The sequence below is a fragment of the Thalassophryne amazonica genome, chromosome 22 (genome assembly GCF_902500255.1).
Source record: "Thalassophryne amazonica chromosome 22, fThaAma1.1, whole genome shotgun sequence".
Lineage (NCBI taxonomy): Eukaryota > Metazoa > Chordata > Actinopteri > Batrachoidiformes > Batrachoididae > Thalassophryne > Thalassophryne amazonica.
This window is the reverse complement of record NC_047124.1, coordinates 18186536-18212356: the sequence shown is the minus strand read 5'-3', so window position 1 is coordinate 18212356 and position 25821 is coordinate 18186536. Positions and strand designations below refer to the sequence as shown.

The following is a 25821-nucleotide window of genomic DNA, read 5'->3' as shown; positions in this document are numbered from 1 at the left end:
ACACCACATCCAGGTACAAGTGCTATCAAAATAAATATTAAAATAGTTAAACAAGTGCTATCAAAATAAATATTAAAATAGTTAAGCTATCAAATTTACATAAATTTACCATTTATGGTGATTTATTTAATTAATTTAAAGCCTGATTTATGCAGTTGCAGCTCTGTAACTCCGTGCTGTGCAATCACATGCGGGACAGTTTTAAAGTTCTCTGTCTCTGGATTATGCTTTATTCTGGACTAATTTGACCCTCAACAAGTTTTTCTTTCTACAACCATCCTTCAAATCAAAGGTAAGCTGTACAATTTTCTCTTTTTCCAACTTTGTGCTGTAAATTTGCGGACTTTTCTGATACATTTTTAATCAGTGTACACTGTAAAAACTGTTATGATGGAAGATGAAGGATTGAAAGCAGAAAAGTGTCAAATCACTTGTTTGTTTGTGTCTGATTTAACAGGTGCACGTCAGGCTTCAGGTCCAAGTCTGAGCATGGGGTGAAAAAAATAAATGGTCGGGCTTTTAATCACAGAAATGACTCCGGTCCCACTTTCCTCAAATCGGCGAGTGTCAGAGCTGAATTTTAATTTGTATACCTCTGCACATCCAGACTGCTCTGGGTTTTTAATTGGGATGCGATGTGAGCGATATGTATGTAACGGATTCGTTACAGTCAGGAGGCGCCGAACATCTATGGGGAAACTTGAATCGGGATGTGCGCCTCATTTAATGACCGGGTCAAAATTACCTCTGAAAATTTTTTTCTGCCAAATGTATTTGAGCCATTATCAGAATGGAATCAGAGTGCACACTGCAAAAAACTATTATAATAATATGATGGCAGACGAAACAGTAAAAACAGCAAAGCATCAAATCACAGCCTTTTGTGTCTGTTTTAACAGGTGCACGTCAGGCTGCGGCTCCGAGTCTGAACATGGTGTGAAAAAAAAAAAAGGTCAGGCTTTTAATCACGGAAATGACTCCGGTCCCACATGTGAGGTGTTTAATGGAAAAACATTGTGATCGAATGGGACATTTTATCCGATGTGAGCGAAAATCAGTTGCATTATATACGATGTTTATTACCTGGAAAACAATACAAAAAGTTTGGGACTTTTTTGTCCGGTAACTGCGAATATCCGGTTTAGGTGAGTTTTACTGGACATGGGTCTGAACAATAAATTTACCTCTCGTAGCTTTGACGATGATGTCGGCTTCCATCCCACACGGCTGACTTTATTTTCCCAAATTTTTCTTATGTTTTCTTATTTATATTTTGTTATATATACGACTATATATATATATATATATATACACTCAATTTATCTATGTAGTTAATTTACACTCCTTACTTATGGTCATGAACTGCTGGTAATGATGGCAAGAACAAGGTAGCACATACCAGTGGCGGCAATAAGATTCCTCCATTGATGGACTCAGCGAAGAGCTGCTCCTTCTTCCCACTGAAAAAAGCCAGCTGAGGTGCTTCAGGTATCTGGCGATGATGCCCCCGTTTGTCTCCCTCAGGAGGACACACTGCAGGGTTATATTTCCAGTGTGGCTTGGGAACACCTCAGAATGCCCCACGAAATTCAAAGATTTGGCTAAGAATAGGGAAATGTGGGATGAGCAGGCCGGTCTGCTGTCACTGTGACTCAGACCCCGATAAATGGTAGAAAATGAATGAATATATAGTTTTGTCTTCATATGAGAAAAAAAAAAATGTAGAAAAACATAAAATATGAAAGTTTGTGATACATCAAAGACAAATTTAATAGTAGAGAACTAAAATTAAATAGAATATTACACTGTGCGTAAAGAGACTCCATGTAAAGCGATTGTTTTACTCAACAAATACGCCGTTTTCTGAATATAAAAACCTGGGGTTTGCATTATTAAACTAATTTATGGTGTTGGTGACGTTGAAATAAGCGGTTTAACGTTATTTGCTCTTGGTTTGTGGCTGGATGACATACTGCGCTGTGAGCAGCTCTACGCTGATAAAAATGGCGCTCAGTGTTTTCAGCCGCGGTCACCAGGAGCCTGTTCAGAGAACCAGAAGCGCCCCGTTTCCAGCTCCGTTTCCGTGACTGTTGGCTGGACTCACAGCCGGTGTTGGGGAGGTGTGTGTGTGCGCGCGCGCCGCTCCGCCGCAGAGGATGACGGGAGTTTGACAGGCGGAGGAGACACCGAGCAGAGAGCCGCTCGTTCGGAGACGGATAGTCCCGTGACACAATCCACGGCAATCCACGGCAGACCGACCTCTCACCCGCCAACGACTGCAAATACACCAGACTGCGTACCGTCAGGTAATTAATGAAGGTTTTTTTTTTTTTTTTTTTTTTTAAGTTAAAACGATAATTTAAAGTATCTGACGGTGAAATGTCAAGGCGTTTTTTTTTTTTTTTTGTTTTTTTTTTTTGGTTGTTTTTTTAAGCATTGCTATTTGTCTATTTAGTAGTTGTGTGATGGTTGAAGTAGTGATTAAAAAAAAAAAACTACATTTTTTATTTTTGTCATGTCACAATTGGTGACTGAATAACAAATGAAATAAAATACTCTGAAAAATCTGTTATTCATAGTACTTATAGTGTATTTGTTATTTCATATATTCATCTTTCCACCCTGCAATTTGGACACACATCGGAGTTTTTTTCAGTATATTTGCTAATTTTATTTTATTCATCTTTACTTTTGCGTGGAGACTGTGGCAACAAAATTTCGTTTCACGTTGTACCTTTTACAAGGTGTAATGACAATAAAGAAATCTTGAATTTTGAAATGACCTAAATCAGATATTATTGGCAGAAGTGAGTGTTTTCATGTGGAGTTATTAACCAACATGCCATATTGTTGCTCCTGTGTGTCTGTACAAACCGGGTGAGCAGATTTTCATCAAACTTTATGGGAACATTCCTTGAAGCAAGGTGGATTAAAGACCAAGGTCCTAAAATTGCTGATAGGACTGTGTTTTCCTTTTTCTCTTATAGCATCCAGTAGTGTTTTCGTCTGATGTCACAAACCTGGAAACAGCCATCATACGGATGGATACGCTGCTGTCCATTCTGTTAATACCATTTTTAGTGCTCAAATGCTGTAGTGGTAAATTATTATAATATCGTCCGCTGCCGCAATCATCAGAGAGCTGACCTGCATGACTGTGGAATGCCAAAGGTGATTGGGAATCAACTGCGAGAATGTTAAAGGCGATTTTTCTATAGTACGACCTCTATAATAATTATGTTATTAGATCTGAGACCGTTTTATTTTTAAATGTCCATTGAAGATTAAAATCTGGATGACAAACCATGAATCAAACATTTTTAAACCTGTTGGAGCTTCAGGCTGTTAATTAATGATCGTTAAGCCGAACAGATCTGAACAACTCCCACATTTGAGATTTTAAACAAATAATGAATGTTTATGAGTGCAATGATAAGAATATCTCATGAGGTGAAAGATGGACTATTCCATCTTTCACTGCATGAAATATTCTATCCATTGCATGAATTAAAAAATATTCATTACTTGTTTTATATAAAACACCTAACAATCCTGCTGATGTAGTCTGTACCTGATGTCATGCATTGACATATTTGCGTGCAGACTGCTGTTTGCTTTCCTCAGTCCAGCAAAAGATTGCGACAGAAATTTGTAGAGCTCTTGTTTGTGCATTTATATAGCACTTTTCCATCTGCATCAGATGCTCAAAGTGCTTTACAATTATGCCTCACATTCACCCATTCACACAAACACACCGATGCCAGGGTGCTGCCATGCAAGGCCCTCACTACACACCAGGAGCAACTAGGGCATTAAGGACCTTGCCCAAGGGCCCTTAGTGATTTTCCAGTCAGGCTGGGGTTTGAACCAAGGATCCTCTGATCTCAAGACCAACGCTTTAACCACTGGACCATCACCTCCCCAAGCTCTTAATCCAACAGCACTTGTCCTCGAGGTAGAGCCATCCCAGCGAATACTGCAAATGCCGGCAGACGGCTTATGGCGTTCTCAGTTTGTTTTTTTATGTTACAAGAATGACCACCGTCAATAAAACAAACCCCGCCATGTTTGCTTTTAAGGGCCCTGTCCCACTGGCGTTTAGGAGGATTTGCGTATGGATTGCGCACAAAATTGGCTCATATTCGCTTAACATCCGCAATATGCGTGAAACATGCTTGTATGAGTCAGCCGACACCTGCACACGTCCATATTTATCCGCAGAGGCACGTTTTTCCGTTACCAGGATTTTTGAGCTGCACAAAATTTTGGCTGCGGATGACATCCGCCTTACATACTCCATACATACACAATACATACACAATCTATGCACTGTATATTCGCCGTCATCTGCTGATATTCCCAACTGACAGGGATTTGCGGCTTGGCAGCGGACTGGGACAGTGTGTAAAACGGATATTTTGCGTGCCCATCATGTTCACATCACGAACTAAAATAAGTTCTAGCAACTGCATACAGATTGGCCACGAATAAAGCATTTTTATTTCGTCTGCTTTGCATCTGATTTGCGGCGGATGCAAATCAGATGCGCTGTGTTCACAGCTGGATGCTGTTCTTTGTTCTACCGGCTGTCACGTGCTCTGCGCTGGATGCTGCCTATATAAAATAATTATTTCATGGTGGATTAATCACGTATTCTGCAAATTGGCTGTTGAAAACGGCTCTAATCACCTCCTGAATCAAAGCTGCAGCTGCGCCGTTTGCCTGCACGCGTGCGAACGGCTGCAGCTGCAGAAAGCATTTTGAGCCGTCTAAAAAGGTAATTATTTGACTTGCTTACATTGTCAAGGCTTGATAAAACAGTTGCATGTTTTTCCTTCTTGTGTGCAGCTGTTACAGTATTTATTCCTATGTTTATAACAGATTTAATACTGCCGTGATAATCGCAGTGCGTCTGATCCGTTTCCTCACTACATGCGTTATACAATCGTGATTGTTCATCATATATTCGCTATACATTATTAATATAGCCATTATTCGTACTGGGACATTTGTCATTTTTAGCCATTTTTGTTGCGGACGACAACGAATGCCCGTAATTTGTGTACTCAATTCATGCGCAATTAATCCTCTCCCCAGTGGGACAGGGCCCTAAGATAAGCACCATTGCTACTAGTGTGAGCATGCACGGTGATGGCATTGTGCAGTGGTACAAAACGTATTGAACCAAATTTTTGAATGGAACACAATGGCACATGGACGAATGATTCATATTACGTGAAATACAAACCACCAATCAAATTACAAGGATCTGTTTAGGTGTTATCTAATGACAGATATTAAAGTAAGTTAACTTTAGTTTGAAAAGGATTTAACATGTATCTTAACTGCATGTGTGGTGGAGCAGCAGGAAACATTAACGAGGGAGAACAACAACGATAATCCCTGTACTGTGGATGTTCTGAAACGTTACTTTCCCAATCGTCCTCCACGATTATGACACTTTTTCTCTGACCCAGCCACAAACAAACTAGTTATAGACAACATCCAACCTTTTGTAGTTTTTCAAGTGCTCTGAGACGTCCAGGTGAAAATAAAAAAAATTCACAATGCCCATGTACAACACTCACCAATATACTTCATTTTCATCTCATAGCGTGATCCTGCTTCACTGCTGAGTGCTTCTCTGTATCACAGCTATCTCACAAAGTTTTGCGATGTTTTCGCAAACTTTTGCCATTGGAGAGTAGAATGTTTGCTTCCTCTGTCTATCGTTTAATCGCAGATTCCGCTGACATGGCCAAAACGGTGTCCGTGCCAAAAATGATGACTTCAGTGAAAACACTATTAAACAGCCATCAGAGATTTCTGATGTCTGCCAATCCAGATTTAGATCACCTTCAAAATTCAGTGGAGTCTTCCATGACCTAATATCTATCTGTGGTGCAAATTTGGTGAGAATCTGTGGAGTAGTTTAATGTAATCCTTAAAAGCATATAAATAATGCTGAATTTATGTTGAAATGATTGTTGTACAAAAGCTTCAGATATCTGACACTGAGATAAATGATGACTGGAGTGCAGTTTGAAGCAGAAACGAGGTGTTAATGTTGTGTGGGCCGCTGAAGAGGAGGTACTGCTGGCCAACACCACCAGATGGCGCCCTGCTTGAAGTGCGGGCTTCAAGCACGAGAGGGCGTCGGAGCAACAGAGAGTGACAGCTGTCACTCATCATCAGCACCAGCTGTCACTCATCATCCACATCACCATAAAAGCCGGACTGCAACTCCACCTCCCCGCCGAGAAATCAGCTACCGTAAGAGGTCATTTTCTCTGCTGACTTAAAACATTGAGTAATAATCTGAACTTCTTTGCAGCCGTTTTCCTGTGGTGTTGCCTTATCTGTGGGATTGGCGTTTGGTGTGATCAGCAACGGCTTTGCTTCACACTCCATCCAGATAAGTGGTTAGACAGGAGCTGCACGAGTGTGTGATTGGAGGTGGAGGTGCTCCCTCCCAAAAGAACACAGACTGTGGAATTACTGAGTGTGCGAACTCACACTCATCTACACTTTCCGTTCTCTGCCAGCAGTACCAGGTCTGACAGCTGGAGACGGTGGCCACCTGGGGATCCAGGACTTGGCGGCTCCGGTGTTCTTCAGATCCGTTGGCGGTGAGGGCCGTGTGGGATCCGGCTCGGTTCTGGACGGACGTCTTCTATCCTCAAGCCTGCCCACACGTCACTCTACATATAATTGTCTGTATTACCAAAACTGTATTTATCTGTATTCCGTTGTGCACTTCGCAACATTAAATTGTTACTGTTTGGCTTATCCATTGCCCGTTTATTTAACGCCCCCTGTTGTGGGTCCGTGTTCCTACACCTTCACAACAGTTAATCCGTGAATCTCATCATGAACCGCGTCATCAGGGGGAACCAATTTTTAGGGGGACCGTTTGGTTGGTGACACTGGATCATGTCCAAAATTCAGTGGAATCTTCCATGCTCTAACATCTAGCCTATCTGTGATGCAAGTTTATTTCATTTTGTGCTTTGATTGCTGGGAAAGTCCTATATAAATATTTACTGTAATTATTATTATGTATAACAAACTCAAGATATTTCAGTTTGTAAGTCGCAGGGCCTCCCAAACTAGTAAACTTGGGAAAAAAAAACAAAACAAAAAAACACGATTTATACTCTTGGAAATACGATAGTCCGGAAAACATTTTTCCAGTAGAGCTGCAGTCAGTAATTGACAAAGTAATAGGGCTATTGTACATAGCACGTTCTTATCCCGTTTCATCCTGAATTAGCAAATTTGGGGCGTGTTTTGAAGCATAGTAACTTTTTGATCCAGCTTTGTCAATTTGGAACAAACTTGGTATACATAGTAGTTATGGCCATCATTGGCACCACTTTTGAAATCAGGGTCTAATTTTCGAACTGTTTAAAAATTTCATCCCGATTCGCAATGTCGTTGCTAGTGCGTGGTAACATCCGGATGTTTGTAGTCTTGGTAAATAAATGAACTGCATTTATATAGCGCTTTTACATCTGCATCAGACGGCCAAAGCGCTTTACAAATACTGCCTCACATTCACCCTGATGTGAGGCAGTTTTTTTTTTAGTTTTTTTTAGTCTTAACAGTTTCTATCATGTTTGAATGTCTTTAAATGGTGTATTCTTAATGAGAATGGCTATTTTGAGGTATTGGCTAATGATACTCCTGTAGTCAGTTACTATTAAACTCTAATATGAAGCCACGTAATCTTTTTTTTCTATTAGTTATACAAGCTTTGATGTTCTGTGATCTTGAAAGGTCAAATTGACAAGAAGGGCTATCTTGAGGAACTGGTTAAAGATACACCTACGTTACTACTGAACACTAATGAACTTGTATACTGCTTTTGACCTTTACCTTTGGTTGACCTTGAAAGGTGGATTAATATGATGGAAGAGTATCCCAAAAAACCTATTATTTTATTTTATTTTTTAATGAGCTGCAGATTTCAAAAATACTGCTGCTGAATTGACTAGTTAAGAATTATTGTCAGTTTCAGACGACTTCCCATCCTGAACATCTTTTTTTCACCTAAACTCGAGGTTTGGGCTTGTAGCTGAAGAAAACTTTTATATGCCACATGGCTGCACTGTCTTAACAACCCAGGCTGTAGTGTCTCATCCTATGAACTTCCTGACCTGTTTTTGTCATAAATGCTGCAGGCAAACACCCTCCCACACAGTGTCTTGCAAGTTTCACTCTGATGTAAACCACAGTATTTTGTGTTGGCCAGTAATTTCCTTTTCAGCCTCCAGATAAGTTTCCCTTGCAGCTGCACACCTAGTACAAACACTAACAGCGAACATGTCTTAATCTTATGTGGAACATGCGCACATTTTAGTCTGTATTTTGCAGATAGCTGCAAATTCCTCAAAAGCCATCACAACAAGACAGACGACTGTGCTCCATGATTGGAGATCTGCTGGAATGTGTTAAGATGAATTCTGCAGCACCAGTTTCCTCTTTTCTTCTGTCCTAAAGATAGAATCTTTGTTTGGGAATAGAATTCCTCTGGGAGTTAAAACACAATGTCCTAAGTGGTGATGGGAAACATGGGCTGCTCTTCTGTGAAAGTGAGGATTGAAACAGATGGCATTACTTAGAAGCTGTGCCTTCTGATTACCAAAAATCTTACAAAGTACATACAGTAGATCGAAAATAATTCACCCGCCTAATTTTTTACATTAGGATTACATAATTTATTGCATGTGTATGAGATTACCAGCAGTTATCAGCATGTTCAACTGAGTATCATCAGCATAGCTTTGAAAAGTAATCCCATAACATTGCAGTATATGTCCAATGGGTGCTATATAAAGGGAGAAAAGCAGGGGGCCTAAGACGGATCCCCGCAGCACCCCGTATTTCATCGGAACAAGGTTTCAGGTGACATTATTGTACAGGACACAGTGAGAGTGACTGTTTAGGTAGGATGCCAACCATACAAGGACATTCCCAGTAATCCCAAAGTAATTCTCCAATCTATTGAGTAGTATACGATGATCCACCGTGTCAAATGCAGCGCTAAGATCTACCAGTAACAGAATCATGGTGTTGTCCGAATTCATAGCGAGCAGGAGATCATTGACCACTTTAGTAAATGCTGTCTCCATGGAAAGTGTTCTAAATGTAGACTGCAGTGGCTAAAGAGGTTATTCTCAGTAAGGTGGTCCACAAGTTGCTGTGAAACTAATTTATCAAGAATTTTAGAACAAAATGATAGGCTTGATGTCGACCTATAATTTTTCATGAGATGGTGGTGAAAGTTTGATTTCTTAAATACTGGTCACTGTGAATTTAAAGCATGTAGGAACAGATCCTGAGGTTAGTGACAGGTTAATAATTTCCAGTACAGCAGGTCCAAGTTTAGGCCACACGTCCTTCAACAGTTTTGTTAATAGGGTCAAAAAGACATGTGCATTTAGCAGAAATTGCAAGTTTAGTCAGCGTATCCATTGAGATATCAAATTCACTAAATCTGGGAGAGGTGTCAGCGATGGCACCCACATTAGTAATGGGGTGCAGTGGCAGGACTAAGGGCTCCTTCACACATAATGCAAAATTTGGACGAAAACGGCGAAACAAAAATAGTGCACGAAACATCGCGCACGAAATATCACGATGATGGGCAGGCGTGCACGAACCCAGTGCGAGAGTTCATGCACGAGCCGGTGTCCGTTGAGCAGGAATAGTGTCAGGTGCAGTACTTTTCGCCGCTTATGTGGAATAAATAAAATAACCAGACGGTACCTTTGGGACCACTTTGTGGAATAATTAGAATGATTGGAATGCGGAATAATTAGAAGGAAAAAAAAACGCCCAGGACACGAACACGCGCCTTTCAAAACCTCTAATTCCCAGTCAGAGACTTTACCACTGAGCTACGGAGCTGTTCTTTGAAAGCTGCGGGAAGCTGCCTCATATCAGGAAGGACATGGAAGTATTACAAGAAAAAATTAAAATCCCACACCATATAAAAACACTGCATTTATCAAGCGAGCAATACAAATATGATCCATCTGTTCCTCTGATGATGACCCATGGTAACAGATATACAGTCATGAAATGACATAAATGAGAAGCAGTGTGCTCTGATCATGTCCACATCTACTGGTCAGGTGCATCCAGTCGGCCGCACGCGTGTTCTGCCCAACACGTATGTCTTGGCGGTGCGCCACAACACAGACACCGCGTCATGTGGAACAGAGCTTATGTGGCTGACGTGACGGTCAGATCGCCCACTGCGTGCTCTGATCTGATGATCCATTTCAACGTGGGGGCTGTCAGTGTCCGCTCTGTGCGCGCTTGCTGCAGCTTGTCGCCACAACAGCGTTATATGTTTTTATTTATGTCCACGTAAAAGCAGCAATCAGACACACGCACCTCACCGTGGACAGTTGTTAGTCTATAACTGTTGTGAAAGTGTAGGAACACGGACCCACAACAGGGGGCGTAAAATGAACGGGCAATGGATAAGCCAAACAGTAACAATTTAATGTTATGAATTGCACAACGGAATACAGACAAATACAGTTTTGGTAGTACAGACAATTATATGTTGAGTGACGTGTGGGCAGGCTTGAGGATAGGAGACGTCCGTCCAGAACCGAGCCGAATCCCACACGGCCCTCACCGGCAAAGGACCTGAAGAACACCGGAGCGGCCACCGTGTCCAGCTGTCAGACCTGGTACTGCTGGCAGAGAACAGAAACAGTATAGATGAGTGTGAGTTCGCACACTCAGTAATTCCACAGTCTGTGTTCCTTTGGGAGGGAGCACCTCCACCTCGAATCACACACTCGTGCAGCTCCTGTCTAACCACTTATCTGGTTGGGGTGTGAAGCGAAGCCGTCGCTGATCACACCAAACGCCAATCCCACAGATAAGGCAACACCACAGGAAAACGGCTGCAAAGAAGTTCAGACTATAAGTCAGTGTTAAGTTCAGCAGAGAAATTACCTCTTCTGGTAACTGATTTCTCGGCGGGGAGGTGGAGTGGCAGTCCGGCCTTTATGGTGATGGTGATGTGTGATGAGTGACAGCTGGTGCTGATGACCAGTGACAGCTGTCACTCCCGGTTGCTATGACGCCCTCTGGTGCTTGAAGCCCGCACTTCAAGCAGGGTGCCATATGGTGGTGGTGGGCCAGCAGTACCTCCTCTTCAGCGTCCCACACAACAATAACTGTCCAAACACAGTAGGTGTTGTGTAGCTGGAATGTTCAGAATGACAGATCACCATAGCTGCTTCTGTCAGAAGCCACGCCTCCCGTGAGTGGAGCGCATACATCCACGTGTCAGTGTGTATTTGCAAAGTCACACTCATGGGGAACTTAGACAAATTTCACAGCAGTACGACAGTGATTGTCTGCAGTCTGTTGTTGTGCCAAGAGTGCGACTGGCCACACATTTTCTAAGTGCCATGCAAGCGGTGTTAGGTGTTCGTGCATGTCAGCTGGAATTTGGCTGGCAGGCGTTGGCGACAGGGACGACACTACACGGTTTGCACACGATTCCTGCGTCATGCGCACTAAGTATGCACTTTGTCCAAACTTCACACTATGTGTGAAGGGGCCCTAAGGCATGCTGGGATATATTAGACCTATTGTCATCCATTTTCTTTTTGAAGTCATCTAATGCTGCGTTCACACCAGGCGCGATCAGACACTACAAATTTGCGTGGCGACAGACGCGCCTCCTTCGCCCGGTGTGTCGCTCTGCTTTTACTGCGAAAATCGCCCCGGTGCGTCATCAAATAGGAGGAGCTTCCATTCCGCTCACCAGCTCCTGTTGTCAGTCAAGTTAACATGACGGACCTTGATCACACGGAGCGAGTTGTTGTGGAAAGCTGACAAACGTCATGAGACGTTCCCAATTCAGGGAGTATCATTATTTGCTGCAGGAGCTATGTCTGGATGACGGCCACTTACAGTGGTCCTTCCGCCTCTGCAGGACCCAGTTTGAGGACCTCCTGTCCCGTTCACGCACGCACATGTAAACAATAAAAAAAAAAAAGAAAAGAAACTGTGCTGCCTGCTGCGGGGCTGTAGCTCGCGCTTCCCCCAAAAACTCTGTCATAATTGTGTTTAGAAACCAGTCACCATTTGTTTTATTATACATCTGTGTAGTTAATTAATAAAATATTCTCCACAGACGATTCTCTCGCGCGCGCACGTAAGAAAAAATAAAGAAACTCCGCTGCTTGCTGTGGGGCTGCTGCTCGCTCCAAATACTCTGTGATAATTGTGTTTAGAAACCAGTCACCATTTGCTTTATTATATATCTGTGTAGTTAATAGGTAAAATAATCTCCATGGACGATTCGCTCGCGCCCGCACGTAAAATAAAAATAAAAAGAAACTCCGCTCCCTGCTGCTGTGGAGCTGCTGCTCACTCCAAAAACTCTGTCATAATTGTGAAATAAAGGACAAAAGAGACATAAGTCCTGCTCACAGGCTACTACCAGATACAGGACATGTTCACATCTTCAGTCAATCTCCAGACATCTCCACGTCACTACATATCCAGTCCCTGATTTGTCATTGCGCCGCGACGAGAGGAAAAAGTTCAGATTTTTCAACTTGGGGAGGAGGGGAACATGACGTGATGCGACGCAGTATCGCGCCACAAATGTGCCAATCGCTCAAAATCGCTTCACTCGCGTCCGTCGCGCTGCATGACTTGGCGCCAAAACGCGTCGTTCCATAGAGATTACATGGCAACCTGTCGCTGCTGTCACTCACGTCGCGCCCGGTGTGAACGCAGCATTAGAAATTGTGAGCAGTAAATGGAGAGCAACTTACAGGTGGTTGTCCTTGAATAAGTGTTGCCACCGTGTCAAACAAGAACTTTGAATTAAAACTGTCAGGGATGTGAATCGTACAACTCACGATTCAATTCGATTCCGATTCTTGGGGTGACGATTCGATTCACAATCGATTTTCGATTCAAAGAGCTCTGAGAAATAGTTATATTACTTAAAAATGTTTATGTTTAAGAAAATGCAGCTTTACACGGTTAATCAAGTGATTCTAGATGTAAATTTACTTATCTGCTTTGCTCATTCGGAGTTGGCTGGCAGTTTAGTGAAGTGCTGGTCAGTCGTCGGCAGATACCGCTGCTCCCCTCTTTTAGCTCCGGGTGATGGTGTGGCATGTGGGCTTGCGGATTTGAAGTGTTTCCGAAGAACTAGACTTTCATTTTGCAGATTTTGCACACTGCATAAGTCACGTCAAGCTCCTCCTTACGCAGCAAATAAAATCCAAAATGCGCCCAAACATTTGCCTTCAGCAAAGATGGTGCTGGCTGAATTAGCTCTTCATCCACCATGCTAAGCTGCAGCCACTGAACTCCGCAGCTCACGAGTGTTTGAAGCACGGCGGACCCCCCCCCGCGCGGAGACGCTGTAGTACGGAAGCCGTTGCCTGACAAACAGTACACGCAGCAAGTAAGCAAGAAAATGTTTAAAAAATGCTTTTTAAAAATCGATTGTTGGACATTCTGGATCGATTCAGATTCGGAATAAATAAGAATCGCGATTCGGACGTGAATCGATTTTTTCCGACACCCCTAATAATTGTTTATGTTGATCGAATCAGAGTAGTAAGCCCGTGTTGTAGCCAATAATGCATGCTTATAGTCCAGGATAGCATCGCGTGGAGTACTTGTAGGTTTGAGCTATGCTATTTTCACTCTAGACCTCTACATTTATGCTTGTGGCCACATAGATGACCATTGAACCAGGGAGAGTATGTTTTGGGGGCATGGTTTTAGTGTAGGCGGAACGATCATGTCCAATGTGCTTGTGAGTGCTGAGTTTAAGCTGTCCACAACACTATTTACTGAATGATCATGTTCTGAAAGTGATGCTGATATCAGGCAGTCTAGCTCCAAGTTCATTTGAGCTAGATGATGATAAATAAGCATCTCATCCCACCGGACATGTCAATGAAACATTAAAATTAATAAGTGAGTGATCTGAAACCACCGATGTAAGAGACACAATGTCAGTATTCGAGACAACAATACCACGAGCTAGGACCAAATCCTGAATGCATTGCTGGAATCTTAATGCATCTATAATGTCCATGAGTAATTTGCAGAGGGGGTCAGAAGGCTTGTTTATATGAATGTTGACATCACCAACAACCAGAATGTTATCTGCAGGGTTTTCCAAATTAGAGATAAACTCACCAAATTCATGTAAGAATTCAGAATATGGGCCCGGGGGCCTATGTACAGTGACAAAGTAACATGTTTGAATTTTATTCGCCTGACCTTGGCTATATGTGCCATTCTAAGCAGAGCAGAGAGTCAAATGTTCAAATGAGTTATATTTTAGACCCTCAGGAGCCAGTAAGGTAAACCCAGATTTGTGAATAAAAGCAACACCTCCGCCTTGTTTTGTATCACGAGGGACGTGACTAAATGTGTACGCAGGTGGGCAGGCTTCATTTAAGGGGCGGACATTGGTAGGTTTCAGCCAGGTTTCACATAAACCGATCATATCGAGGCCGTGTTCCACAATTAGATCATTTATCAACAGTTTGAGGACAGTGACCTTATATTAGAGACACTAACTAAGGGCATCACTAGGGTTGGCATTTTGACTGTTGGATTGAGGGATGGTTCCACAGTAATATATGTAAGTTGCCTTAGAATAGGTTTGGGTTTATGAAGTTCCACACAGGCTGAAGATAGCAGACATGGAATATTTGATGTTGCTGTCAGTAACGCACCACATTTTGGCCCGGAGATAGGGGTAGATATTACCCGTGGGCTCAAAGGGCTATCAATAGGCATAATTAAGGCTGAAAAATGGGTCGCAATTGGCAGCGGCAACTGTGAGCCGGGATCCCCAACCATGCACAAAGCCTTACGGGATTTCTTTGGCCTAACAACAGTCCAAAAGCTATTGTCTTTATGCAGCAGAGCTAAACTAATGCTAACAGGCACACTAGCTGACCTGACACTAACCTCGTCTGGAGTGTCTGTGATAACTAACTCCACTGAACTAGTAAGCTGCTCTGACTTATGGACAAGGCTCTCTAAGAGGGCCACCTTGTGTGATAACATTGCGCAAATTATTTTAAAGTGTTGTGAACTAGGAAAAGAATAAGCAAGTGGCGAAGACTAGCGTAAAGGCCCCCTGACACAAGCATGACTTGTGCACTTGTGCGCCCGTCGTTGTGACGATCCCACTCACTGTGTTCCCAGCTGGACGCTGTTCTTTGTTCCACCGCCTGCCACATGCTCTGCACTGGACGCTGCATATATAAAATAATTATTTTGTGGTGGATTAATCATTTTCCCTGCAATTTGGCCACTGAAAATGGCTCTAATTGATTCTTGAATCACAGAGGAGCCCTTAGCTGAAGCCCTCCACGTGTGCGTGCACACGCGTGCCTAAGAAACTGCAAAAAGCACTTGGAGCTGTTTAACCCTCTCAGGCTCAAATAAATTTTTAGTAACAGGAAAAATCAGATATTTAGCTGTTGCAAATCTGCAGCGCCTGCCTTGAGAAAGCTAAAAAGGTCATTAATTATTTATCATGTTTACATTATCATGGCTTGGTAAAAGAGTTGCGTGTTCTTTCCTTCTTGTGTGCAGCTGTTAAATATGTTTATAACAGATTTAACTTCTTGTTATAATTCTTCAGATGAGCTGCGCTCTGATGCGATCCGCTGACTCGCTCTGTTCACTTCTTCTTTACTCCACTTGATGAGCTGCACATTGTGTTGGCGATTAGATCGTGCCACGTAGCACGACACTTATGCGTGAAAGATTTTTAAACATTACAAAATTCTGTGCGCAGTAGCATGCACTGGCACCCCTCTCGCGTCCTGTCTGCACCAGTTAAAGACATGTTTACTCTCCAGCAAGACACAGGTTGTGCTAGTGCGTGAATCAAAGCCATGCTCATGTCAGGGGGCCTTAAGCTAAGTGCTAACAGGAAGCTAACCACTCCTATGTTTCACACAGCAGTAAATGAATTAGCTAAAATCCATAGCTGTTGCACTTCAAGATTAACAAAAGTAATGCACAGGCAACTAAAAGGGCCGATTACAATCTTGTGTTAAATAGAAGAGCGCCATTCAATCTGGTCGATGAGGAATCAGTCTGTGTGGAAGGAGATCCTTGTCACATACTAATTCTGGGCTCCCCCCAGAAATTTAGCGCATGGCGCTGGGAGGTGGGTATGGGGAGGACCCTCCACCCAAACAACACCCCCAGCCCTGGATGTTGGCATGGCCTTCATGGTGGTGGCCAAGCGGTTAAGCGTGCTTGCTTCCAGGGTGGAAGGTTCCCAGTTCAAGCCCACTTCTGCCATTCACCATGTAATGTGGAGTTGCGTCAGGAACATCACCCAGTGTAAAACTTGTGCCAAATCAACATGCATATCCACCTTGGATCTGCTGTAGAGACACCAAGTGAAGCAAAGAGAAGTCAGGGGAACTTAATTTACTAATTTATATCAATTATAGAAGATGGCACAGATCAGTTTGTTTCTGCCGATATCACATGTGCGTCTTTTATTGTGTCTTTAAACTTTTTCTTTTATTTTTCTTTGTGCTTGTCATCGTAGATCTGCAAATTGGATTTGTACAGGTTTTATGCCAGATGCCTTTCCTGATGTGCCTCCAGGAAGCAAGCATACTTGGTGCTTGCTTCCTGGAGGCAAGCCCTTAAAAAGAAAGAAAAAAAAAAAAAGTTTATTCATAAGATACTGAACATGCAGTAACAATAGAGAATATGGATGGTGAATTTTCAGCAGAGGTTTACAGTATGAGTACCACAGTGGGGTGAATAGTGCCAACAGAAATTTCCTGCAAAAAAAAAAAAAGTGAATAAGCAATTTTGCAGTTCAGAAAAAAAAATGTAGTTTAAGATCTTTCTTGCTCTGCGGCAGGCATTATAACAATGTTAATGTCTTAATGAAACGCCGGTTGTAAAAAAAAAAAAAAAGTGAACTTGTCCTTTAATTTTGACACGTATTAGCAGAAAGAGTAATTCTAGTAAAGGCAAAAGTCTCTTGCAATAATGTCAAAAGAAACATTATTTTTCTTCTTGAATAAATGTTGATTACTGGAAAACCTCAGTTAGGTTATGTTTTCCAGTCTTTATCGTCCATTATTTTGCACTGAGGGTGTTGTAGGACACGTGTTTGTCACAGCTCTGATATGAGACAATATATGAAGCAGATGTCCTTATTACCCTGCTGTGAAACGCTGGGAGCTCCACCAAGCTACCACCCACACAAACTTTAACAGCCACACAGACAGGGAGAAACAGATGGATAGAAACATATTTCTTCATGAAAATCATCTCGTAGTGACTTATAGATGTGTGCACGCTCCCTGTTCACACAAAGTAAACACGTCGTACACGTGTGTACAGCGCATGTCTTTAAAATCTCTTCGGCATCAGTCAGCACAGTGCAATAAATCAGTTAGAAATGAGAATGTGTACTTTGGCTCAACTGGTTGTGATTAAATCAGTGAATGTACGCAGTTAAAATAATGCGCCAGTATTGACTCCATCTTCACAGTTCGCTTATTTCATGATGTTTGTACAGTGAGCTACGTAAACAGACTTGTCTCTCTCTGTCAGTGGGAGCTGAAGATTTATGTCTGTTTCCACTGTAGTTAATAAGCTCTGTTATTTCACGGGTTTTGCAATTAATTTGCAGTTAGCTCACATTCCGCCACAAACGTCCAGTAGTCCTCTGTTTACATTTCTGACATTTTACTTGTATTTATTTATTTATCACTCTGAGACAGTTATTCTTTTAATTTATTCCCTAACATTCTAAAATTCTGATTGCTAAGCTTTAATCTTTATTGCTGACCTGTAATCCTGATCGGTGACAATCAGTGTAGATCCTGATCATGGAGCTTTGATATTGTCCTTTGATCCTGATCTTTGAGATTTGATCCTGATTGCTGCTGTTTCATGTTTGAACTTTGCAAAGTTATTTTTATTGCCATTTGTCAGTCTGGGTGTCTGTCTTGTCTTTTATCTGTAATATAGATGAAAGGGGTGTGTCCTGATCTTTGATCCTTATTGCTCAGTTAATCATCAATCGTCTTTAGAGGATCAAAGGAATCGGTATCAGAGATCAATCTCAGGCTTAGCATGATCAAATTACATACGCAAAATTCACTCTCTTTCATGTGGATCCACACCAAAAATGAATAAACTCTTTCACTAACGCTAGGCCCACACCACATCCCTGGAAAAATTGAAGCATTAATATTGATTTGAAAAGGTCAGTAAGAGCAGGTTCTGGTCCAATTATATTCTGGCAAATGTGCTGGTATTTGCATCCAAATTGGAAACTGTCCCCTTGTTTTCAAAAGGTGGGGGCTTAATAAAAAGCTACTCGAAGAGGTGCCTAAAAATGACCAAAGGTCTTATTTTTGCCCATTGTTTCTGTTCTTTCCATCGTCCTTCCTTGTCCTTTTCCAGTCTACAGAGTGAGAGCTTGATCCCTGTCCTCACGTTTGAACTCCTCTTCTCCACAATGGCAGGAGGTCCATATATCCCTCTGTCTCCACTGGCAGATTCCCTCCTGGATAGTCCACTGTGTGGAGATCTGATACAAGATCTTGATGACATCGCTAGGTCCATTGGAGATGACACAATGGGGTCTTTTGATCTGCCAGAATACCACAACACCAGCTCGGGGTCTGAGAACTCCATTGCACTGGGTGAGTAGAGAGAAGCGGTACAAGAGACGCTCATAACACATGGAATTTACGGTATTGTGTAAGAACAAATGAATTTCCTATCAAGACCAAAGTAAAACACACAAACCTTTCACCTTTCAAGTGCAGCTGACCCATTTCTGGTCAAGCTGGTGAACATGGCTCATGCCAGAAAATTTTTACCAATGGGTGCCAAGTAGAAGAAAGTATATCGCCACCAACAGTTCTGGGGTGGTAAAACCCTGTGCACACTAGTGCACAGTGAAGAAACACTATTAATATGGATGGAGGAACTTTTGCATTTAACCTGCTTGATGATGAGAAAAGAGTGTCATTTATTTAACTTTATTAAATATTACCACAGATTAGGAGTATAAATATTCTTTTGCCCTCATGTGGAGCAAAACATGGCTGCTTGTAGTAGATATGGAGCATTGCAGCAGTGTCACTGTCACAATCTGACCTTTGGCTTCACACTTCCATATGCATATTTGCAAAAGAGGCCGACATAAATGCGTCTGACAGCAACAGATTAGATAGAGCAAAATGCCTTTGTTCATGTGTGTCCTCTGTAGTGCCATCCCCACATTCCTGAGGAATACTGGACAAATTAATCCATTCCTTCTGAGAGAGAGACATAAAAATGATTTTGGACAAAAGAAGCCGCTTACCTAAAATTCTTACGTGGATTGAGGCAGCAGCACTCAAGCCAAGACTCCCTTGTCTGTTGCAAAATACAGAGGTGGTCCTGGAATTTATTTAGAATTTGTTTTCTGACAAATGCTCTGAGTTTTAAGAGTGTTTCAAAACTATAGCCAGCAAATTAAACATGATGCAATAAACATATCTTCACAATCGATCTGTCACTTATTTATGGATTGTTTGTTCTATAAAATCTGAATAAACTGGGGGAAAAAAAACACAAACAAATTTGAAGCCAACCATAAAATAAAAACACTAGTGAAACTCAATTCACAAAATTAAGAATCAGATTTGGGAAAGTGTAGCTGACAAATGTATGGGGCTGTTTTGTTTTATATTTGACATTCATTTGCTTTATTCAAAAAATTATCCTTTGAGCAGTTTTTTCACCAACGATCGGCATCTTTATCACCACACCTATACTTAATTTCCAAAATCCTTTGTTTGGGCAAGAAACTGAGATTTGTCATGTTTTGTGTAGTCAGCCTCATTTTATATGTTAATATACTGTCCATCCATTTTTGCCTGCAACACATTCCAAAAAAGTTGGGACGGGGCAATTTATTTGAAATATAAGGATTAAATCATCACTTTTATAGTCAGTTTTCTTGGGACAAGATAGGGGATGGATATATGAACATTTCTCAGTAAGGTGTATATATATATATATATATATATATATATATATATATATATGGTCAAAGCCCTAAATGGTGCAGAGTGTTTATTCTCGTTGTTGTGTTGTCTGCTGCAGATACATTGACCCCAGCCTCCAGTCCATCATCAGGGGTGAATGGAGCAGCGGCAGGCCCAGAAGAGGGCCTCAACCCCCTCAGCCTGGAATGCAGAGTGTGCTCGGACAAGGCTTCAGGCTTCCACTATGGGGTGCATGCCTGCGAGGGCTGCAAGGTCAGAGAGTTTCAAGTTTTTATGCTTGGAAGAAAACCAAAAAAAGAAAAAAAAAAGAATCCGAACAACCGCGTGTAAAGGCAAAGCTTTAGTGCCACTGCGTGCACACACTCACATGTGGACATACGAAACACCAGCAAGCATGCAGTCGCCTGACAGAGCAGTCAGTGGAAAGTTTGAGCCATGAACAGGTCATGTGAGGTGGGAGATGTGCTGGAGTGGGTTGACTATTTACCTCTCCCCTGCTTGGCACCGAGCCCGACAACTAAGTCATTCCAACGTGCAGACATGACGTGTGCATTTTGTTTATGCTGAATTTTACTTTATTGGAAAGTTAGTGGTGATGTAACCATGAGAGAACTTCGCCTTATATCTTACACTCTTTTGTTAATGTGGTTGTCAGATTTGTGTCATTTTAGGAAGTGTTCATGTCAGTCAGCATGACTAAAACCACACAGCGGTGAGTTTTGTGCGTCAGTAAGAGCCGTGACAGCATCTTCTGGTCATGTTGGCCGTGCCACATGCACAGATATTCATGTTTCACTTGAAGCCCCAAACATATTTAACACATTAGTACTCCTTAGTACTGCCACTCGGGGTTCAGTACACAGTATGGCAATCCAACAAGAGTAACAAAACCAGGAACATCAGGCAATAAGTGTGATCGTGGGTACAGGCAGGTAGTTGAAAAACACGAGAAGCAGGCAGGACGCGAATACAAAATACAGAGCTGGAAGAACAGCACTAGGCGCATCGATCTTGTGAAGGAGCAGAGCAAAAAGACCAGTATATATACACCCAGGTGATGAGCTGCAAATTGAGAACAGGTGAGCTTGGAAAGCTCCAGAATGAGGGCGTGGCCAGAGAGAGGGAGACGCCCACCACCAAGAACCAAAAGAGAGAGACAGAAAAACCCAACAAGAGAAAAAACAAACCGGGCAGCAACCAAACAGACAAAAACAAACAGCAGCAGAGAAATAAAATCAGACAAAACTCACATCATGACAGCGTCATGTTTGGAGGAAACCAGGCACCATCCCTACAGTGAAGCATGGTGGTGGCAGCATCATGCTGTGGGGATGTTTTTCAGTGGCAGGAATTGGGAGACTAGTCAGGATTGGGGGAAAGATGAATGCAGCAATGTACAGAGACATCCTGGATGAAAACCTGCTCCAGCGCACTCTTGACCACAGACAGTTCATCTTTCAGCAGGACAATGACCCTAAGCACACAGCCAAGATATCAAAGGAGTGGCTTCATGACAACTCTGTGAATGTTCTTGCATGGCCCAGCCAGAGTTCAGACCTGAATCCAATTGAACATCTCTGGAGAGATCTAAAGACCTGAGGCTGTAATTGCTGCCAAAAGTGCATCAGCAAAGTATTGAGCAAAGCGTGTGACTACTTATGTACATGTGATTTCTTGGTTTTTTATTTTTAATAAATTGGCAAAAATTTCAAAAACTTTTTTCATTTTGTCATTATGGGATGTTGTGAGTAGAGGTTTGAGGAAAAATAATTTACTCCATTTTAGAATAAGGCCGTAACATAACAAAATGTGGAACAAGTGAAGCGCTGTGAATACTTTCCGGGTACACTGTAAACCGTTCTGTTTCATCCAGGGTTTCTTCAGGAGGACGGTCAGACTGAAGTTGGAGTATGAGAAATGTGAACGCAACTGTAAAATCCAAAAGAAGAACCGCAACAAGTGCCAGTACTGCAGATTCCACAAGTGCCTGACTGTGGGAATGTCCCACAATGGTAAGATGGCAAGCTTCCAAGATAAATTCAGCATTATTAGCACTCCTAATAACACAGAACTTGTAAGTGACATTGTGAAAGCAGTCAAAGTTCTCATGCAATTACAGCAGCAGTAGGATGTTTGGCACCAGTCTTGCATGCTTTACATTGACTGGATTTTATAGAACCCCATTATGTAGAAGCTACTTGACATTGAGAAGACACAGGCCCATATAGCTGCACATCTGGTTTGTCATCTGCACTGCTTACAGAAGGGTCATCGGGTTTGTTACGATGACCTCCTGCTGCAGACCGAAACATGTCAGAAACCAGAGAGGAAGAAAACATGACCTCATCACAGGGATCTTTTGTGGGTTCATGTTTGTGTGTGTCTTTACACATGCATATTTGGTGTACAGGAATATATGTCTGTTGTCCAACTGTTTCTAATAATGTATTTCGCTCTGTGCGTTTACCCACCAACAGCTATCCGCTTTGGTCGGATGCCCCAGGCAGAGAAGCTGAAGCTCAAGGAGGAACGCAAGGTGACGGAGAGATGGGTGATGAGCCCCTTGCTAGCTGACCACAAGATACTTATCAGCCAGATCCACGAAGCCTACATGAGGAACTTCAACATGAACAAGGCGAAATCACGGCTCATACTCGCTGGAAAGATGAGCAAGCCGGTAAAGAAATAAAGGTGGTAGCATTGCCATCTTTATCTCGAAAAGATGGGCGATAGGGTGTATGAATTCCATCCAGGCTGTTTCCATGAATGTAATGAAGATGTATGTTTAGAGTGAAACTCTAAATTTTCTGTCATTTCAATGGAAATACAGCTGGCGGACACTATTGACATCTGGCAGCTACATGGTGTTGGCAAAATGTGATAAAAGATTTGAATGTTTTTTTTTTTTAAATGCAGCCCATTTAATTTCAAATGGATATTGATCAGAATGCCTTGTAAGTTGTTGACTATTGCACCCTGTTCTGTACTGGAAAAATGAAAAGATTGGATGGAGGAGAAACTTGGAAAAAAGTTAGTGTCAAGCTAACTGCTCTAATGCATTTTGTCAGTAACGCCATAGTTTCTTTAGCATTGCACCCACTAGCCATGCCAGCAGCTCAACTACATTACCTGTTTTTATTTTGGATTTCAAATCTTTTTTATTTTATTTTTTATTTTTTGGACACCTGAAAGTGGACCTTTCCCTGTGCAGATTTGTAGTTTTTACTTTAGTCTTCACAGAAAGCTCATTTGTTTCTGGAAATTCTGAAACATCCGTTATTAGCATTAGCCTTTTATACATGGCAGGTACAGTCACTTGCTGAGGTAACACTCATTAGTAAAATCGTTTATGAGCCAAGTTCCAGGTCTGGAAAATGATGAAAGGGGATTGGTAGACATTAAGAGTGACCCACGTTTGAGTATTTATACTGTCTTTGCTAGCAGCCTTTGATCATTCACGACATGGAGACGTTCCAGTTGGCGGAGAGAACTTTAGCGGCCCAGGTGGGAAATGGCGATCCTCTTGAGGATGAGCGCTGCATCCAAACTGGGGAGCAGGTTCCAGTTGGAGATCTCCAACAAAAGGAGGCAGAAGCCAGGCTCTTCCACTGCTGCCAGAGTACATCAGTGGAGACGGTTACAGAGCTGACAGAGTTTGCCAAGGCAGTGCCGGGTTTCCAGAGCCTGGATCTGAATGATCAGGTGGGTTTAAGAGGCTTTGGGGTTTAACAGTCACAATATGGTCCTTACCTGCTCAAGATCCTGACTTCCTGATTGGCTTGCCTCATGTTCAGGTGACTCTGTTAAAGTATGGTGTTTACGAAGCTCTTTTCACCCTCCTCGCCTCTGGTATGAACAAAGATGGCCTCCTGGTGGCCCGCGGTGGAGGTTTGATCACCCGTGAGTTCCTCAAGAGCCTACGGCGGCCATTTAGCGACATGATGGAGCCCAAGTTCCAGTTTGCAACAAGATTCAACTCCCTAGAACTGGATGATAGCGACCTGGCCCTATTTGTGGCCACTATTATCTGCTGCGGAGGTATGGCTCCTTCACTTTTTTTTTTTCTTTTTTTTTACGAGATGAATGATTGAAGGCAGAAGCTGAAGAATTTGATGTCTTTTTCACTCAGATCGCCCAGGTCTGGTGGATGTGGCTGTTGTGGAGCAGTTGCAGGAGACCATTGTTCAGGCACTACGGCTCCACCTGCTGGTTAACCACCCTGATGACACGTTCCTCTTCCCGAGGCTGCTGCAGAAACTGGCCGACCTCCGCGAGCTCGTCATCGAGCACGCTCAGTTAGTGCAGGAAATCAAGACAATAGAAGACACGTCGCTCCACCCACTTTTGCAAGAAATATACAGAGACATGTACTGAGAATTTAGCACATGGTCATGTTTTAAAATGTTAATGTTTGCCACATATTCACTGTGCCTGCACAAGCATTTACTGCAATTACAATGCACATTAACTCTCGCGATCATAGGTGACATTCAGAACATAAGTGAACTAGTAAATTCAGAGTTTTGCCTCCAGGCTTGGCTCCAGGTTCACAACATCTCAATGAAATTGAATTGTTGCTGATGCTGCACCACTCTGATAGATATCACAGCATCATATTCCACCTTCTGTATCCAATATACTTGAACACCTTTGGACAAAAAAGGAGTGGCCCAACATCCACCAACAGGGTGTGGTGACTGATGTTGGAGGTGCTACAAACTGCCACAGTTGTTTGGGCCGCCAGAAGAGGAGGTATTGCTGGCCCACCACCAGAGGGCGCCCTGCCTGAAGTGCGGGCTTCAGGCACGAGAGGGCGCTGCCGCCACGGACACAGCCGGGGGTGACAGCTGTCACTCATTATCTCTTGACAGCTGTCACCCATCTACACTACATCATCTCATTCCATAAAACTCGGACGTCATCTCCACCTCATTGCCGAGATATCATCGACCTGTGAAGGTAATAATCTCAGCCGTATAACTAACTGTGTTTAGTAAACTCATTTTTGCAGCTGTTTTTCCTGTGGAGTGCATTATCTGGAGATTGGTGTGACCGGCGACAGCTTCGCTTTACACCCCACCAGATAAGTGCTGTGTGACAGGAGCTGCACGAGTGTGGATGAGAGGTGGAGGTGGAATCTCCACCATTGTTGTTACTGGGTGTGCACACACCCACATCTTATTGTTTCTGCTCCTTGCCAGCAGTACCAGATCCGACACTCAGAGACGGTGGCCACCTGGGGACTCGGGACTTGGCGGCTCCAGTATTCTCCGGGTTCGGTGGCGGAGGAAATCGTGTGGTTCCGGTTCTTCTCAGGACAGACGTCTTCTATCCTCGAGCCTGCCCACACGTCACCCTTGTGATTGACTGTTTGCAAAATTTCACATTCCTCTGTATTGTGGTTGTGCTCACTCACAACAGTAAAGTGTTCATATTCGACTCTTTCATTGTCCGTTCATTTACGCCCCCTGTTGTGGGTCCGTGTCACTACACTTTCCCAACAACAGTCCGGTGTACACGGGAGGTCACATTGGAACTTAATTCAATTTTTTTATTTATTCTTTTTTTTTTTCAGAAGAATGGCAGCTCTTGTTAGTGATGTGACTGTTTAAATGAGGAACAGACGTTAGTAACACAGTGACTCGAGCTGTGGATTCAGAGTTCTCATGCAAATGTGTACAAAATTACCTTTTGGATGCTGCAGCTGTACACACACACTGACTGAAGCTGGACATTT

At 42.6% G+C, this 25821-nt stretch overlaps 1 protein-coding gene across 2 annotated transcripts; it reads left to right on the top strand.

Annotated features, from left to right (window-relative positions):
* The first annotated feature begins 1993 nt into the window (after positions 1-1993).
* On the top strand, positions 1994-24941 carry pparaa (peroxisome proliferator-activated receptor alpha a). Of its 2 annotated transcripts, none has more exons than XM_034162916.1 (8): positions 1994-2306; positions 18487-18728; positions 20182-20336; positions 21958-22096; positions 22562-22761; positions 23529-23786; positions 23879-24122; positions 24214-24941. In XM_034162916.1, exons 2-8 carry the CDS (start codon positions 18542-18544, stop codon positions 24456-24458), a joined length of 1428 nt encoding a protein of 475 aa, XP_034018807.1. In that variant the 5' UTR covers positions 1994-2306; positions 18487-18541; the 3' UTR covers positions 24459-24941. The 2 variants fall into 2 exon arrangements, with proteins under 2 accessions (XP_034018807.1, XP_034018806.1); XM_034162915.1 differs by having other exon boundaries at positions 1996-2306; positions 23526-23786.
* The last annotated feature ends 880 nt before the right edge of the window (positions 24942-25821 follow it).

Bases quoted from the DNA above. Each gene is read 5' to 3' on its own strand.
- pparaa (XM_034162915.1), top strand. From the start codon at position 18,542: ATGGCAGGAGGTCCATATATCCCTCTGTCTCCACTGGCAGATTCCCTC. The intron at 23,787-23,878 runs GTGGGTTTAAGA...CCTCATGTTCAG, and splicing joins GCCTGGATCTGAATGATCAG to GTGACTCTGTTAAAGTATGG. The intron at 24,123-24,213 runs GTATGGCTCCTT...TTTTTCACTCAG, and splicing joins CACTATTATCTGCTGCGGAG to ATCGCCCAGGTCTGGTGGAT.